This window comes from Megalobrama amblycephala, linkage group LG24 (assembly GCF_018812025.1).
Source record: "Megalobrama amblycephala isolate DHTTF-2021 linkage group LG24, ASM1881202v1, whole genome shotgun sequence".
In the NCBI taxonomy this organism is placed as follows: domain Eukaryota; kingdom Metazoa; phylum Chordata; class Actinopteri; order Cypriniformes; family Xenocyprididae; genus Megalobrama; species Megalobrama amblycephala.
Genome location: NC_063067.1, coordinates 29,565,009 through 29,584,985, shown reverse-complemented (window position 1 = coordinate 29,584,985; position 19,977 = coordinate 29,565,009). Strand labels below are relative to the sequence as shown.

Below are 19,977 nucleotides of genomic sequence, written 5' to 3'. Positions count from 1 at the left end.
CCAATCTTGGTTCTTCGGCCGACAAAGTTTAAATCCCGTTTGGCTAGTGCACTTCCCATAATGTTTACGCATTAGGTCAGTAAGTGGAGAGTAGATGGTCTTTTGTGGTTGTTCGAACACATTAGAACACACGAGCGTTTACACTACGAAAGCAATCTGGTTGAAGGCGTTTTCAGAACTGTTTTTGTCCCTGGTATTAAGATGCATTTTGGTAAATCAGATCACATGTGGATGGCTTGTCCACTTTCGACCTCTTCCAGAGGTAGTCGAAAAACGCATTCGTCTGGTTTGCCTTCATAGTGTAGATGCTCATGTGGACAAATGTGTTTAGTTCAGTAGGCAGTCTTTTCTGGCTGTTCAATGTATAAACATTATGGAAAGTGCGCTAGCCAGACAGGATTTAAACTTTGTTGGCTGAAGACCCAAGTTTGATTTGAAGATGAAAGACATATCAAGCACAATGTTCTCTCACCATTCCTGATTTCTAACACACACTCACAGCGTTCGGACGGTCTTATGGCTGTCAGAGCAGAAACGAAAGCTGATGCTCTCCGTTTATGTTTTTCCATCGTCTCCAGTTGCGTTCATATGTATTTTGTGTGAGCTTATTTCGTCCATTAGATTGAAAGATCTGGAAAAAAACCCATACATTTACCTGCCCATAGACCCTCCCCTCAAATAAATCAGGACAGAAGTGCTTGAAAAAGAGCAAAATACCAGGTGTAAACAGGAATGTGTCTCCCTCATCTACTCTTGATCCGATCGACCAAAACGCATCTTAATACCAGGTGTAAACAGGGCTTTCGACTACCTCTTTAAGTGGTCAAAAATGGACAAGCTCAAAACGTTTTAGACCCCGTTTACACCTGTATTTAGCGTCGTCCACTTGTGATCCAATCAACCAAAATGCATCTTAATACCAGGTGTAAACAGGGCCTTAGTGAGCAAGGATGCATTAAATTGATCAAAAGTGACAGTAAAAACATAATGTTACAAAAGATTTCTATTTCAAATAAATGCTGTTCTTTTGAACTTTCTATTCATCAGTGAATCCTGAAAACATGTATCATGATTTCCACAAAATATGAAGCAGCACAGCTGTTTTCAACATTGACAATAATAAGAAATGTTTCTTGAGCATCAAATCAGCATATTAGAATGATTTCTGAAAGATCATGTGACACTGAAGACTGGAGTAATGATCACAGGAATAAATTACATTTTAAAATGCAGCCTTGAATATAAGAGACCTCTTTCAAAAACATTACCGACCCCAAATTTTTGAATGGTAGAATATGTGCAAATACACCCAAATCTTGCCTCACATTTTGAGTATCACAAAGCTGAATCACTTAACCAATGAATCAAGGAATCACAACAGTCGAGCATGCAGCTGAATAACTCTCATAATCATAATCTCCTGGAAATACCTGAGGCATTACAGCTGCTAAGATAATGTGTACTGTGAAATTGCTAATAACCCAGGTCAATTCGTTTATTTGCCTCAAAAGAAGTTAAATCAGCCATGAATCTACTAATCCCATCCTAAAAGAATAGAGGCTTTGTCCAGAGCTACAGTCGTGCCATTTTCAGTTTGTGCTGGCATACAAAATGGGCAAGAGGTGGAGGGCATATTCATGATAAACTTTTGCTCTCTGGCTCTCATTTGCTTTCTCACATGAAGAGAAAATACGCTTTTTAGACTTGACGCCAGACTGATTAGCATAAAACAGAAGCATTAGGATTAAAATCTCAGTTAAGCAGCAGTGTTTGGTCTTGTGTGGCCATTTAAGCGGATGATTTTTATTCTTTATTCTCCATATTGTGTGATTGAATTAATGAATGAAGGTATATGTGCAGTATTTGTAAAACACTTGCCTCTAAGAAATTAATTTTTGTAGGTTTTGATTTTGGGGGGTTGGGGAAGAATGGGAATTAAAAAAATGCTAAAAAGTACAAAATGGCTCATAACTCCTAAACTGTTAGGCCCAGGGTCAAGTGTTTTATATAGTTGGAATCCCTTATTCCAGGAATAGGATTCGCTCGTCACGAAATATTTGGTATTTTGGGTTTTTTGAAAAACCTACTTTTAACTAGTCTTAGGTTTTTGACCCAATCGGAACCAAACCAGTGCAGAAATGTTCTCTGGAGTCTGAATATCAATAATTATCAAAAAAAAAAAAAAAAAACGAAACTTTGGTTCACGGTCACTAAGGGGCGCCAAAACGTACGATGTGGGCAGAGCAACTACTACTAAAATGGCTATAAATCAAGAAAGAAATGAGATATTTGCACCAAACTTGGTTCACTTGTGTATGGGCTCAATCTTTGGTCACGATAAAAAAATCATGTCGATTGGACACTAGGTGGCGCTATAACTTGAAAAAAACTTGAAAACAGCTGTAACTACGCAACCGTTAGTCTGATCGACTTGAAATTTGGCATGCTGTGTCTTGGTCCAAGGGGGCATGATGGTCTATGAGGACATTGCCATATCTCAAAAAACATGGCAGCCATCGGCCAATGAAATTTGAGCACCTATTATACAAAGGTTAACGGAGGCCGGCCAGAACGAAACTAGGTGGGCATGTTCAACACTGGGGCCTAGATGTCTGTAAGAATTTTGAAAGAAATCGGCCACTAGTTGGTGCTAACGAGGTTTATGCCTCATTAATCACGTGTTGTTTCACAGATTCACACATATCATTTGATATCATTTGATAGATCTCCTCACGTTAACAACTTTGCCTCAAGAACGAATGCTGTCAATCAAATCGTTTATTAAATATTCACGAAGAGCTGAAAAAACTACTTTTGCAAACTAGTCCTAGGTTTTTCGCCCGATTGGACCAAAACCAGTGCAGGACTCTCTAGATCAATAATTATCAAAAAAAGTTGAATTTTACCCTTTGGGTCACTATAACAGGGTCATTTAGAAAATGGGCATGGCTAAATATACCCAAAAGCCTATAAACCCTAAAAGAAAACTCAGAACTTGAACATATGCAGCATGCCAGCTTTAATGGAGATCAGACCATTGGTGGCGCTATAACTGTTAAAAAGCTTTTAAAAACTTATGTTTTTAATGGTTTTGGCTGAAAATATATGTAACTCTGGGTGTGGTTGACTTAGTTTCACGGGAGTTATGTCTTTAGTCTACTGAAACCTTGCCGAGTCCATCGACACCAGACTTGCCAGGTTTTGCCTTATGGTTTGTGCAACGTTGTGATTTAGCGCTTAAAAAACTTTTGCGAATATCTTCGAAACCGTTAGTCCGATCGAGATGAAACCACCGCAGGAAACACGGAAAATAAGTTGGTTTACAAAATGTAAATGCTCAAATATCAAAATTTTGATAGGAAGTGGCAAAAAAATCAAATCAAAGTCTCTCATGAGTAATTTTTATGCTCTCATATATATGCGTCTATAACTTCAAAACAAAATTAGATATTTTCACCAAAATTAACACGCATATGTATGGGCACACTCTGAAGACACCCAAAAAAGTGGTGGAGATTGGGCAATAGGTCGCACTCTAACTGTAAAAAAACCTTTGAAAACCATGTTTTTCCTTACTAAATTGCCTGTATTGGCTGTAAATGGTAATTCCATCTATGATCCAAATGCTTACATGCTATAATAAAATATAAATATAATACCTTTTTACGCATGTGCTTAAAGGCCTTAAAGTGCTTAAACCCCGATGATTGCTGCTCGCAGCTAGATTTAAAATAATAATTGTAATGAACACCAACAATTTTGTCATCTAAAACTTTTTAATAAAAAGGGTGGAAAAAAATCCACACATTTTTAGAAAACATTTAATCTCTCCAAAGTTAAATTACAAACATAATCTACATCTTTACACATTGTTTGCAGTGAGAAAGTCTGTTCAAGAGTTGTCCGAGAAGACTTGGCCCATGACAGCCAGTTTGGCACTGAACGGCTGCACGGGGCAGGAGAGCACAGGAGGTTTTCGTCTCTCTCCTTGCTTCAGTGCAATGCTCTCTGAGGAGCCGCCGGCGCTCTGGTCCCCTGACGTCTCCTCTGATTGGTCCGTGGGAGGCCTGAGTGGTTGTGAGAAGCTGAGTAGTATGTCCTGTAGTTCCCTGTGCTCGTCCTGGTATCGGCTGCAGCAGTGCAGTGCGGCGGGGTCGAGCGGGTGAGCCTCCGTGTTAAATATGTAACCCCCCGCGCTGAGTACGCAGTCCCCCTGCAGGCCACCGAGCTCAAACTCAGTGCCCGTGTTGTGAAGGAAATTTTCAGGATCGAAGAGGAGGTAGAGGTATTTAATGGTCTCGGCCAGGAAGAAGGACTCCATGCGGTTGTCCAACTTGTGGTCCCTTACGTCCTTCACCTTTGGCAGAAATAAAAAGATGTTTAGAGACTGTCTCAATATTGATCAAACTTTGAGACTCATTTTGAGACACTCACAGTGGCAAAACCACACTTCACACGGCTGATTTTGTCAATCGACTCGACTGCATCCCGGCCAAGCTGCATGAATGTCGGGTCACCGGTGGCCTTATACAGATACATGGCGCTCTCGATCAACTCTGTACAACAAAATTGGTTACTTCAATTTCATTTATTCATATTAATTAATCAATACAGATTTTACAGCAAAATGTGCAAAACTTGCTGCCAACATGCCCGTTATTTGCAAAGCCATTGCTAAAGTGTTCTCAGTGTTGCTAAAGGTTGGAATATTCTACATGACAACACTAGGCATCATACACTTGCTGACTTTGTAAATGGTTAAACTTGGCATCATACACTAAAAGATTGAGGATCACACACTACCAGACTTCTGAACACAACAAACTCACGCAGAAACACATGCTTCATTGAGGAGACGCATGACAAATGAGAACAATGCATGTTCTAAAATCAGCTCAAAATATTAAAAAAGTTTGATCTCTGATGATTGGATGGAATCAATAGCCTGAAGCTTAAAATAAAAAATTATTTGCAGTCTGTGCCTTTCATAAACCACATGATTTTCTTTTCTTTGACTTCCGGCAACAAGCGCCAACTCATCCAGACAGTAAATCAGCAAAAATCTGGGAAAAAGTTGTGTATGTAGTGTATTCCAGCCTCAAAACAGTCTTAAACTTTATAATGCATTCCAGGTCTGTGTTGAACTATAGCAAAACCATTCATTTTAACAATATTTATGAGAAATTTTATTTTAATATATTGCTATATAAGAATTACCAGTATTAATTTCATTGAAATCAACTGATTTATTCATATTCCTCGAATTTATAATTCATGACAGCACAAAACAGTCCAAATTAATGAAACCTACATATTCTTTCTCGAACAAAACAAGATCAAAACAACATGGAGTCACTAAGATTATTTTTTTTTTTTGAAAGAAAAATTAATTTTTATTCAGCATTCATACATTAAATTGATCAGTGACAGCAAAAACATTTCTTATGTTACAAAAATGTATTTCAAATTGCTGCCGTTCTTTCTGTTAGCTTTTTATTCATCACAGGATACTAAAAAATGTATCAGGGTTTCCACAAAAATATGAAGCAGAAAAAATGTTTTCAACATTGATAATAATAAGAAATGTTTCTTGAGTGTCAAATCAGCATATTAGAATGATTTCTGAAGGATCATATGACTCTGAAGACTGGAGTAATGATGCTGAAAATTCAGTTTTGATCACAGAAATAAATTACATTTTAAAATACATTCAAATAGAAAACAGTTATTTTAAACAGTAATACTATTTCACAATATTACTGTATTTTGATCAAATAAATGCAGCCTTTGTGAGCATAAGAGATTTTTTCATGAATATTAAAAATCTTACCGACTCCACACAGTAGTGTAAATATTACTTTACAATGTTTATGTATAAAATATATTTATTTTACTTACATAAACTAAGTTTTATGATGAAAAACATTATCAAATTTTAATTCTGCAATAATTTATCAATAAGTGTCAGCAGAGTGAAATATCAACTTCTCACCACCCACGACTTCTCACTTCCCTTGTTTACGCGTTAAATCAGTAGGCGGAGAGTAGGCGGTCTTTTGTGGCTGTTCGAACACATTCGACCACATGAGCGTCTACACTATGAAAGCAATCCAGTCTTTTTTTTATTAAATCATACTGACCCCAAACCTGTGAATGTGTATATGTGAAAATTTCAGGGATTGACTAATGGTTAAATATTAAACCAAATTACTTCAAAGTCTTTTGTCATTATACATGATGACCAGGAAATGTCACAGTTCATAGTGACAAACAGGCATTTAGAAAATGGCTGTGGTGGTTGTGTTGCTATTCAGCTACTGAGAAAATAAAAAGTTATTTTTTCCTGATGGCCTCTTAAACACATTGTGCCATATAAACACAAGCCACAAAAAGTCAATTTAACACAACAGTCACACTATCTGCCTCTTGTGCACGTATTTGTTTCATGAGCAGCTCATGTTCCAGCCATTCATGATCGACACAAACTTTAACTGCTGCCCTCTTAACACAAAATTCTTTTTCTCATCAGCGAGAAGGATGTGAAATCAGGCAAGGCTTGCCACGAAGAGGCACCCATGACCTAAAAATCCTTGTGAGATGCAGAGCACCTTTGGCGCCTCACGTGAAAGCGCGCAGAGAGGTAAGATGAGAAGAGCTGGTGGAAAGACCTTTTATGCATTTTATACTACCTCTGGAAGTGGTCGAAAGTGGATGAGCTCGAAACATTTTAGACCCCGTTTACACCTGTATTTAGTGTCATCCACTTGTGATCCGAATATATCAGGTGTAAACAAGGCCAAAAACACAACTCAAAAAAGGCATAAAATCAGGTCTAAAGCCACAGTTGATATCTGGGTCAAAACTGACCCAGAATGCGAAAAGCATTTTACATATATTTTTACATGGTTATATCTCTTTACATAGCTCTAAAAATAAATAAATTAAATAAATAAATAGTAAAATTTTATTTTATTACAATGTTTGTTTTTTTACACATTTAAATAAATACATTATGTATTTTGTTAGTCTTCATGACACATTTTCAAAGTTTGGTTCCCATACCAAAAAATTCAGGAATGTCTTCAGGGTCAAAAATGACCAGAATGAGTTATAATGGTTTAAAAGACAACTAATCTATAATTTGAGGACTTTACATGTATGCATTGCTCCCTTTCGCGGTGTGTTTTATAGATACCTGGCCGCAGAGGGTAGCCCTCTCGTTTGTCCACTGTGTATCCTTGAGGAATGCTGTAGAACTCTGGGAGGCCTCCAAACTGACGCCAAACACTGTAGTAGTTATGGAAGGTCTTTGTGGCACTGGAAATATCACCTATCAAACTCTGAAATTAAATAAACACATGTACATTATTAGGTGCCACAGCAACCTGCTCTCAGATGCAAATATATTGAAAATGGCGTTTTCCCATTGTCTTGTGACATATTGGACTAGTGTATCTGCTTTCTCACCTGCAGTCCAGGCCAGAACGCCTCCAGAGACTGAAACACAGGCATTGATACTGTTCCTTTATGCATCTGCACCCACAGATACCAATCATCAAACTTAGTGTAGTTCTTTATGGACTTATCAAATTCTGCAACACACATTTGAAAGTTGATAATGCTTTCACATAAGCAAGATAAGGAAAGATAAACAGCAATTACTGGAAATTAGTTGGTGTTATGATTAGATAACATCTAAATTTAGTGTTTACTTTAACTGCTAGTAATCTTCACAAATAATTACAAAGAAACACATTGAATTAAACATGAAATTTTGAAGTAGAAAGGCTGAAATAGTATTTTCTTGTAAAACATTCTCCATTGTCCAATATTAGCACTTACTTTTTTTCATATTTTACTTTTCTTTTTTTTTTTCGATTCTATTCTCTTTCTCCGTCTACTTGTATGTAAAAAACAAAACCTAAACCTTGCTACGAGCACTTTGCTGATGAAACTGTGAATTGACACGGTACTTACATACTCGTGTTGATTTGATTGCTTCTACTATTCTCATTTTTAAGTCGCTTTGGAGAAAAGCATCTGCTAAATGACTAAATGTAAATGTAATAAGTCAATGTTTACCGTGAAACATTGCCAGCAGCTCCTCATCTTGCAGCAGGATGGCCCCCTTTACGAGATACTCGAAGTATGAGTCCACTCCCGCCCCGATCCCTGCGTCCTGAGCCACCCACTTAGAAGTTATGACATCTATATGGTTGCCCACCTGAAAAAACGAGAGAGTTATGTGATAATGTTAACAAGAACAGCTTCGGAGCACAAATGAATCAGTGTATCGAATCATGATTCGGATCGCGTGTCAAACTGCCAACGGCTGAAATCACGTGTCTTTGGCGCTCCGAACAGCAGATTCGATACACCGATTCATAACGCTCCGAAGCTTCCTGAAGCAGTGTTTTGAAATCGGCCATCACTATATAAGTCCTTATTTTGTTTTTTTGGCGCTCCAAAAATATTCTCGTCGCTTTATAATATTAATATTGAACCACTGTACTCACATGAACTGATTTAAATATGTTTTTAGTACCTTTATGGATCTTGAGAGAGGAAATGTCATTGCTCCCTATGCAGGCCTCACAGAGCCATCGGATTTCAACAAAAATATCTTAATTTGTGTTCCGAAGATTAACGAAGGTCTTACGGGTGTGGAACGGCATGAGGGTGAGTAATAAATAACAGAATTTTCATTTTTGGGTGAACTAACCCTTTAACAAATGATAAATAGTATGATATCTAGCATAATAATAATTATCAGGCATTATCACTCCATCAACTCAAATTGATACAGTAAAACCGATGCCATCGTTACAGTTCATATCACTGTGTATCAAGTGCTGAGGAAGATCCAGAGCTTAAATTAAGATATGGTAATGGCCGTTTCATTTCCGACATGCACTATAAGCAGTCGACCATAAAAGACTGGGCCATTTGACCAATCAGAGCAGAGGAAGTTCTCAGAAAGGAGGGGTTTAGAGAGACCGAATCCTTTTATCAAATTGTTTCAGACTATGAGAAAAGCGGTGATGCTGCAATGTATATTTTGAGAAAAATAAAATGTTTTTTTGCCCTTGAATGCATGTAAGCCTAAGAGACCTCCAAAGGAACCTGTTAGGAACCTTTAAAATAGCATAATATGGAGGGACTCTTTAAAATACTGCATTATTTTACATTGAACAATCACTAAACATTTAGCTGCACTGACTGATTGGTCAAAATGCCCTGAAAAACACTATGCTTGTATGATACATTTATTTTTAGAATATCTTATTTTCATATTTTAGAAAACAGAATGGGGCAATAGTTCGGAAATATTTTTCTTATACAGACCTGGAAATTACTAAAAATCTAATTCCCCGGGGTCATAAAAAAATGTTTGCACGTGTGTGATTGATACTCATTTCACATGCAAAGAGGGTTTACATTGGTGGTCCTAAAGCCCCACTTAATTCTCAGGGTCAGAGAAAGAGTAGAAACTGATCACAAAAATAAAAAAATAAAAAATTTGTTTTTAAATGAGCATTTTTGGTGCAAAAACAATTGCTAACATAATCAATTAAATTATTACAAATTAAATTAAAAAAGATAAATAAAAATGTATATGACCTTTTGTAACCTGCTCATTTAAATCAGATTTGGATTTCCGAAAGCTTTATGGTTCTATAGACTATTTAATCCCGATAAAGAAAACAGGGATTGGGATAACAACGGATAATTGGTTGTATACAACACAATTTGAATCACATGGAGAAACAACATAAACATAGTTTTTGCCTTTTTAATCAGCCCTGTCCTAGTAATTGCTGTTAAAGCGATTAACGCGTTGGAAAGAAACAGCAGCTAAAACATAAATATTAACGTTATTAGAGGCATTTGGTCAACAACATTTCAGAAGGGACATTTCCGGGTGGTTTAGCTACTACTGAGTGCAGTCAGTAGGACTGCTGGGCACGGGCAGGTCATTCATGATGCATTACATTCATATGTTGTAGTATAAAGTAAATGTAAATTTACTAGGTAATATTGTACAATAAAGGGATAGTTCACCCCAAAATGAAAATTCTCTCATAATTTACTCACCCTCATCCCATCCCCAATGTATATGACCTTCTTTCTTCTGATAAATACAAAGAAAGATTGAATCCCATTGAATGGGTACCACTATGTTGATGCTTAAAAACCACACACAGCGATCACGGCAGTAATACTTCTTCTGAAGTGAAACGATAGGTGTGAGTAAGAATACTACTAATATTTTTCAACTTTTTTTTTAACTATAAATCATTGCTTCCAGTCTATCATACGAGCGTTCATGACAGGGACGCTGTGACACGTGATGCAAGTGCATTGCAAAAGCTTGCGTGTTAAGTGGCAGTTCAAGCATCAAACTTTTGCCAGCCATTCAGGCCCTGTCCACACGAAACATGGGTATCTTCAAAACCACAGCTTTTTCTATGCGGTTTGGCCGTTCTTCCACACGCAAACGCAGTATCAAGTCACTGAAACCGAACTTTTTTGAAAACTCCTGCCAGGGTGAGGATTAGACCAGTAGAACCAGTGTTTCTCCCCAATTAAACACACCTGATTCAACTCATCAGCCAATTAGAAGAAACTCCACTACCTGAAATGAGTGTGTCAGACAGAGGAGACTTTCAAAATGTGCAGTGTTGGGGGTCCTCCAGGACCAGGGTTGAGAAACACTGGTGTAAACGGTGAAACCGGAGATTTTGGCTTGTGACGTTGGAACCGGAACCGGTAATAACCTTTTTTCCAGGCTTCTGATTGGCCAACATGGCTTTACGGTTAGGGTTATATCGCCACCAGTTGGTTTGGCACGCTCTTGACAGCAATTCATAACGTGTTTTTGCATTTTCATGTGGACGCAATTTGGAAAAACTCCTAGACCTCAGTGGCATTATATGAACTCACAGCAATGGATTATTATAACTGAGTTCCTACATCTACCCAGTGTAAAAGCCTTAAATGATTGAGAGAATTTTCATGTTTGGGTGAACTGCCCCTTTAAAACCAAAGAATTTCAGATATGCACTACTCTGGCTTCATGGCTGTACTACAAACAGTTTGATCCCAGATAAAAAGCTTTTACCAGGCCAATATCTGAGCGTGTTCTCCACAAGGCCCTGAGAGCTTTGCGAGCCACATTCTCAAACACAGGGTCTCCAGTCAGTCGGCTGAGGGTGGAGAACTCCAGGATGAAGGTGCCCACTCCAGCAGTGCAGGTGACGGGGGTCTCAGTGGGGTTCACCCCCCTCAGCAGGTTCACCGTGCCATATGGCATCCCTGTGGGGGTCTGGAAAGCTGAGAAGAACATAATATATATAAACTGACAACATTATCAATAATCATGATTAAATTATGATTCTAATATAGCTTTAAAAGAGTATTTCTGAATCCCAGTTCATATACCTTCCTATACAGCATGCCAGATTAGGATTAGTGCATTACATTGAAAATAGTACGTCAAAGGTGACTGAATAGAATCTCAAAGAAGTTTTGGATGTAACCATGCATGCTTCTTGGGAAAATATTGCTCACACCTCCTTACACAATTATGAAAGATGCAATTTTATGTCCCAGTACAGGCATACTAGCTTAGCTAATGCTTAAAACTACAAACCCGATTCCAAAAAAAGTTGGGACACTGTACAAATTGTAAATAAAAAAGAAATGCAATAATTTACAAATCTCATAAACTTATATTTTATTCACAATAGAATATAGATAACATATCAAATGTTGAAAGTGAGACATTTTGAAATGTTGGTCAAATATTGGCTCATTTTGGATTTCATGAGAGCTACACATTCCAAAAAAGTTGGGACAGGTAGCAAAAAGAGGCCCGAAAAGTTAAATGTACATATAAGGAACAGCTGGAGGACCAATTTGCAACTTATTAGGTCTATTGAGCAACATGATGGGGTATAAAAAGAGCCTCTCAGAGTGGCAGTGTTTCTCAGAAGTCAAGATGGACAGAGGATCACCAATTCCCCCAATGCTGCGGCGAAATAGTGGAGCAATATTATAAAGGAGTTTCTCAGAGAAAAATTGCAAAGAGTTTGAAGTTATCATCATCTACAGTGCATAATATCATCCCAAGATTCAGAGAATCTGGAACAATCTCTGTGCATAAGAGTCAAGGCCGGAAAACCATACTGGATGCCCGTGATCTTCGGGCCTTTAGACGGCACTGCATCACATACATGGTATAAACTACTGTAATGGAAACTCACAACATGGGCTCAGTTTATCATTACATAAAAAAACATTATCGGTGCAACTCATTAACCTGTGTTATTTTCATATTATTTATATACTATTATAGAATTTTTTAATATTTGGAATGACCTTTTATTTTTATATTTAAGTTTTCATTTTAATTTTAGAAGCGCAGCCGTTTTGTCTGGGCCAAGGCTCATTTAAAATGTGTTTTTGTCATTTTCGAAGTGGAAAACTGTTCTGTTTTTTTACGAAACAAGTTTTTTTTTTGGAAAACTGAGACACCATGTCATCTGGACTAAAGAGGACAAGGACAACCCAAGTTGTTATCAGCGCTCAGTTCAGAAGCCTGCATCTCTGATGGTATGGGGTTGCATGAGTGTGTGTGGCATGGGCAGCTTACACATCTGGAAAGGCACCATCAATGCTGAAAGGTATATCCAAGTTCTAGAACAACATATGCTCCCATCCAGACGTCGTCTCTTTCAGGGAAGACCTTGCATTTTCCAACATGACAATGCCAGACCACATACTGCATCAATTACAACATCATGGCTGCGTAGAAGAAGGATCCGGGTACTGAAATGGCCAGCCTGCAGTCCAGATCTTTCACCCATAGAAAACATTTGGCGCATTATAAAGAGGAAGATGCGACAAAGAAGACCTAAGACAGTTGAGCAATTAGAAGCCTGTATTAGACAAGAATGGGACAACATTCCTATTCCTAAACTTGAGCAACTTGTCTCCTCAGTCCCCAGACGTTTGCAGACTGTTACAAAAAGAAGAGGGGATGCCACACAGTGGTAAACATGGCCTTGTCCCAACTTTTTTGAGAAGTGTTGATGCCATGAAATTTAAAACCAACTTATTTTTCCCTTAAAATGATACATTTTCTCAGTTTAAACATTTGATATGTCATCTATGTTGTATTTGAATAAAATATTGAAATCTGAAACTTCCACATCATTGCATTCTGTTTTTATTCACAATTTGTACAGTGTCCCAACTTTTTTGGAATTGGGTTTGTACATGCTTTTCTAAATTAATAGGAGTATGCAAATTCAGTCTTTGTTTTCTGTGAAAACTATTAGTACGGTAAACTAATGATGAATGTATGTGTGATGTAGCTTTTTCAAATGAATACATTTCGATTTATTGGCAGGAAATACCATACATGCTATAAACTAACAAACTGATAAATGGTGAGTTTATCATTACATAAAAAAAAACATTTTATGCACTCATTAACCTGTGTTATTTTCATATTATTTATATACTATTATAGTATTTATTAATATTTGGAATGACCTTTTATTTTTATATTTAAGTTTTCATTTTAATTTTAGTTTTGTTGCTATGTGTTTTTGTCATTTTTCAAGTTTTTTAAATTTAAAGATTTTCATCTAATATTTATATTTTATTTCATCTTCATTTCAATTAATGAAAACTATTTTTCAAAAGTTTTAATTAACAATAACAACACCGTCATTAAAGTCCCCACAAAATGGAATATTGCAGTAATTATTATAAATAATTTATCCGTGCACATTATTTTTGTTTTAAATTCATGTGCCTCGTAATCTTAAATCAAAATATTTCCACTCCCTCTAGCAGGTAACACATCTCTTCTCTTCTCTGATAACACGTTTACTGGCACGAGGGAGGGGCAACCTGTCACTCACATGAGATCCACCAATTGCAAATCACAACCATCCAATCAATTCCCGATGGACAAAACCAAGTCCCGTGCAACATGTTCCATAAGCCATTTCACTCAGATATATATATCATAATAGGGAAGAAAAGACTATTGCAATTTCCGTTTCATGCTGACTTTAACAAAGTGTTTGGCTCAGTTTCTGTGGTGCAATGACAAATGCAACAAACTATTCATGCTAAATATGTTTCAGATAGTGATGTAATTGCGCTATTAATTGAATATGGTTTTGAAGTACACATAAGCTCCCTCACCAGGCAGTAGTTTGCGGGCGGCGTCCTCTGCCATGCGCAGGAGGGGTCCAGAGCAGGGCCAGCCCTCCTCCACCTCCATCCCAGCACGTTTAGAAAGCAGATGGGCCGAGAGAAGCCCACCAACCACTGCAAGAAATACATTTCATCAAGTGAACCAGATTATAAACCCTGTAATACAGGATAAATAAATATAAATGAGTTTGTCCGGATCATATGTTCCCCCTAAAATCAAATAAATATAAGAAAATTTTGCACAAAGAAAATAATTATTTTCATGACAATAAAGCACATTCCCACATTTAACAGTAATGTAAAATAATTATTTATACTTAGGACCATGTGATATTTCAGTTTTTCTTTTTTAATAAATCTGCAAAAATGTCAACAATTCTGTGTTTTTCTGTCAATATGGGGTGCTGTGTGTACATTAATGAGGAAAAAAAATGAATTTAAATGATTTTAGCAAATGGCTGCAATATAACAAAGAGTGAAAAATTTAAGGGGGTCTGAATACTTTCCGTACCCACTGTATATATGTTTTTTTTTGTTGTTGTTGTTGTTGATTTTTGGGTATATTTTGAAATGTGTATATTCATCTGACAAGCCCATACACAATTCCATAATATCTCACCTCGTATATTGGTCTCAAAGACAGATGCATTTACATCCGTGTCAAAGTCAACCGTGTCCTGAAGCAGAGTGGCCACGCGCTGGAACTCTGTGTGGTTTCCCAAAACCTGTGATCAAGAAAGACAAACATTCTCTGCATCTGAACTACAGAAAAACCACTGCATGGCATGGAAGAATTTTGTTGAATGTAATTTCATACCAGTAACGTGTCCAGAGCATCAATGAGGGTGAGGGAGAAACTGAAGGAAAGAGGGACAAATAGAGAGGTTATAATGATAGAACATGACTTCTGAATCTTCCTGTCATAATTATGTGTTTCACTATGAAAGATAATATATTAAAGACAAAGGCTTTTCAACTCCACTGAAAAAAGAAAAAACCTGCACCAACTTTCCCAGAAGTATTTTGGGCCAAAGTGATCATTGAATGTAAGTGAGAATTTTAACCACTATAACAAAGTTTAAATCATCTCAAACTGGATTCTTGAACATGTCAATGAGATCACTATTTTAAATGACTTATGACCAGATATCAATCCAAAGATTAGCTTTGGGATTTGCTGGAATGTTATGTCAGCAGCATGGATGTGCAGATGGAACTGACAAACGTGATGCTATAATTATGGACAAAAATCTATAAAAACATTTAAGATTAATAAAAAAATTCGGGGATTTTGAAGGCAAAAGGGGTCAAACCCGATACTAGGGAGGTGTACCTAATGAAATACCAGTCAGTGTAAAATGTATCTTTATTGTGATTCATGAGGACACAAATGTGTAGTCCAGTATAAGGATCCATGCTAATTAACCTGTCAACGGGTAGGTTTAGGAGTAGTTGGTAGCTTCAGTTTGTACAGTTTAAAGAACCATAATCATGTGGAATATCCCCACTTTGATAGCAAAACAAACGTGTGTGTGTTAATATTTATATATACTTTATTTATGAAAGGACTTCATTTAGATTTTGATAGAGCACCTTTTAGTGAATTCTATGTAAGCTAAATTTGGTACCTCCTTATACTTAGGATTTAGAATATCAATGTGTCATTCCCATTGGATTAATTGCTGTCTTGTTAGTAATATAGGCCATGACATATTACTGGTATTCACAAGTTTTAATATTTTTGACTACCTGACGAAGACCGAAATTGTTGAACATTGTTTGCCTACAGTTTGAGAGCATTGTGGCATTGTGCTGCCTTTTTTTTTTTTTTTTGAAGAATGTGTTCCTGCTATAAGCTCATACCTTCCCCATGTGTCCTTGTCCGTCACATGTCAGCGGTCTCAACTCATCATAAGGATATGCATTTTCCAAGTAGCTGTTGTAAGCATGATAAAACATTGACTTTATTCTGTCCCTGTTAACACAAATAAAACAAACAGCTTTAAACAGGACTGATTGTCAATATTCCTCTAAGCAGTACAAGGCATTATGATTATACAGGAGACAAGTGTAGTGCACACTGAGGAGGCTTTCTGCTGACTCTTGTGTATTTATTTACACATGACCATATGGCAAAGCTGATTGACTGACAGCAAATTCCCCTTCCTGACCATAAAGGACAGATTTATACTTGTTAGTGTTACAGCAGTTGTAACATCTCTATACAACGACTCTCTACGGCACTCTGATCATCTGACCCACTTATTACACATCAATAATTAATGATGAATTTAGAATATTATTAATAAATCTCACCTGTAATGAGACATTTCCTGCTCAGTAAAATCTCTTCCTTTAACATGACTGATGATAGGAGACAGGAACGTGGCGCAAAAAACGGCGGAGAAAAGGAAAGTAAGCATTAAGTAACGTGATGTGAGCAGAGATAAACAATACTATAATTTCAAGCGACATGGATATGCACAAATACTACAAACAGTGCAAATAGGAAGTGCACATACTGCGCATGCGTATGAGCGAATGCTGACGTGCAGGTAGCGTGAGCTGTCGATTTTAAAATAAAAGCCCTATGGTTACTATTTAGAAAATAATTTAAGTCCTATTGTGAATAAAATAAAATAAAATATTATAAAATCAAATCAAACAAAAATAGCTTTAAAAAATGCATTTCACAGTTGAAGTCTTTTTAAAAGGTTTTTATTTATTTATTTTTAAATCTACTAACAGAAAAAGTTGACTTATAGAAAGAATGAACAAAACAAGACATAAATCAGCAGCACCAAAGCAGCAAAATTATGGATAAAGTGATGTCCATAATGAGTTTCTGATGTCCCCTTCTGGAATATTGGCAGTATTGATATGATGAACGCCTGACAGTTTCCAAAACATTACATTATCCAATATCCAAATCCCACAATATCCAATAAAACTTCAAACAAAAAATAAACACCTTCTTCTACCCAAAACGTTTTAAAAGATGAGTCCACTGAAATAACATGAGATAAGTTACCGAGACAGCTTATTTTGTGTGTTTTCAATAGTGTTAGTAGACCTATGAGAACATGAATAACATAGTCAGCGTTAAATTATCAAAACTGTAATTTTGGCTCAATTTGCAGCACCAGATGTGAGTGTCCATATAAATGTAAATGCGCATGTAACTGTTTAACATGAATAGCTTTTAAACTTGTTATGCATAAATCATATATAGTGCTATCAAACAAAACATATACAACCAGAAGAAACATATAACCATACAATGTCTTATGAGTTTGACACAATCTCAGCTTATCATTTCACTGAAGGAGTATTATACAAAACACTTGGTGTTCTTTTATTAAAAAGTGAAAGTGAATAAATAATGATAAAGGGAAAAAGAATGTGCATACAGTTTTAAATAATGTGGAGTGGAGCTGATCTGAGGCCTGTGTTTGCTGTGATTTAATACGCCGTCACACTCAGAAGCCTCTGCCAGCAGTTTATAAGCCTTCCCATCATTTTCATTCTCCACTGCTGTCTTCTTTTCCGCTTCTTCCCTGCTTTGCAAGATGCTTTTCTGCATCTATTTGCCTGCAAAGTAATACATCATGTTCTAAATCATGTTAAATCCTCTCTTTATTTCAGATGATTATTATTCAGATTAACTTTATTTTGATTATTCAAAGATACATTTCTAGATCACGTTATCCTCTGTTTATTTCAGATTATTATTATTCAGATTAACTTTTTAGTAAAAATACAATAAAATAAAATTCTAAATGAATACATTTCTAGATCATGTTATCTTTCGATTATCTAATTCATATTATCTATCTTTCTTTCAGAATATAATTATTCAGATTAATGTTTTTAATTATTCAATCAACAAATAACAAACAAATTAATTAATTTCTAGATCATGTTACCTTCTGTTTGCTTTAGATTATAATTATTCAGAATAATTTTATTTTTTGATAAAAAAAAAAAAAAATTCCTAGATGATGTTATCATCTATTCAAGATTATAACTATTCAGATTAATTTTATTTTGATTCTTCAATAAATAAATAAAAAATAAATACATTTCTAGATCATGTGTCACAGTCACCAGCTGGATTGCCACCAGAGGGCACTCCATCCCGGACTATTGTCACACCTTCATGGAATCCATTCCCCATAATCCTTTGCCCGGACTTATCAGCCATGATTACATACAGCTGTTACTCATTAGCCTCATTAGCTCTGCCTATAAAAGCTTGGTTCTCACTATCATTTTCTGTGAGGTTTTGTAAGGGTGTACTTCACACTAGGCACGGTTGCCCGAGCCCGAGCCCGAGCCCGAGCCCGAGCCCGAGCCCGAGCCCGAGCCCGAGCCCGAGCCCGAGCCCGAGCCCGAGCCCGAGCCCGTCATACATGATGCAACTTTTTGAATGTAAGAAAACACTCAGAAATGCACTCTCGCTAAGATACTGCCTAATATATTTATCATTTATGCTGTGCAGCGGTTTTCACTTGCATGTATCAGAGGATTATTATGAAGGCAGCTGACATTAATGGAGGAATTTGCAGCTTTACTCGGAAACTACTATTCCTGTTCATCAAACCTGTTATAAACCCAAATACACTCAAATTAATTGCATGAATTAATAAGTGTACTATCAAAGCAGTAATAAAGATGTTTGCCGTCATAATGATGACAGTAGCGCACACAAAAGTAGTATCTGTTCCGTGCTCGGGTGCAGTTAGCGCTCACTTTGCATGCGAACTGCGCTCGAGCCCAACCGAACCGCGCTCTGGCCCACCTCTTCCAAGCGGGCCAGGGCCAGCTAAACGAACCGCGCCCGGGCACGGAACGATCACACTTGTCAAACGAACCAGGCTTTGGGGGTCAAACGCGCTCGGGCACGGTTCAGAGCGCCTAGTGTACACCCTAAGGCCCCGTGTCCACCAAAGTGTTTTTAGCCAGCAAAAAATGGTAGGCGCTCTGCTTAAAACGCCTATGAGCGCTTGAGAGTGCTTCAGCTGCGCAACAGTTTTTTTCAGTTGAGACGCTTTGTTGCTATGATACGGAATATCCGCGGCACTGTTCCTCATAACTGATTTTGCAGGTAATTTGTTTCAGACTAAAAATGTTGACATAATGTGGAATTACTTGCTATGTATGTTCGGAGACCAGCAATATTAATTTCTAATTCATTTTGTTTCGTTCTCTGTTTGTTGATGTCGCTGTACAGCAAGAATGTTGTGACAGTTGGTCGGTGTTGTATTTGTCCCGCCCCTTCTCCACTCTGATTGGATGGCTGGCTAAGTGTCAGCTGCATTTCTGAGTGTCTTTGTGATAATCTGTTTGTTGGTTCTGACCCTGTTGCTGTGTTCTGGATCTGCCTCTGTTTCCCTGTATCCCTGCCTTGGTTTCTGTTTTGGACTGCTTGCTTGTATTTGGACCTCTTGCTTGTTTTTTTGACACTGTTTTTGGATCACCCTTCTAATAAACTACTGCGTGTGGATCCTCAACCTTCAAGTCTCTGAGCAGTTTGTGACAGAAAACCTCACCACACATGTATCCAGGAGAAGAAATTTTGTTCCTTCGTCAAGGTATTTGTAGCGTCGAGGAATACACTTAAATTCTGTGCTTTAGCCAACTGTATAAACTGAAAGGATGCTGTTTTGAAAGACTTCTATTGTCATGGACTAAACAAACCAGTAAAATCACTTTTGCCAAGAGAGGAAAAAAACCTAACCT

General features: G+C 37.1%; 1 protein-coding gene across 1 annotated transcript; it reads right to left on the bottom strand.

The window, feature by feature from the left end:
- Positions 1-3,757: 3,757 nt before the first annotated feature.
- On the bottom strand, positions 3,758-16,792 carry edem2 (ER degradation enhancer, mannosidase alpha-like 2). The gene is given in 12 exon segments (XM_048178033.1): positions 3,758-4,357; positions 4,435-4,556; positions 7,196-7,340; positions 7,468-7,592; positions 8,083-8,224; positions 11,123-11,334; positions 14,224-14,349; positions 14,855-14,960; positions 15,053-15,092; positions 16,099-16,112; positions 16,114-16,210; positions 16,552-16,792. Coding segments are annotated over 12 exon segments (1,701 nt in total). The 5' UTR covers positions 16,659-16,792; the 3' UTR covers positions 3,758-3,892.
- Positions 16,793-19,977: the final 3,185 nt, after the last annotated feature.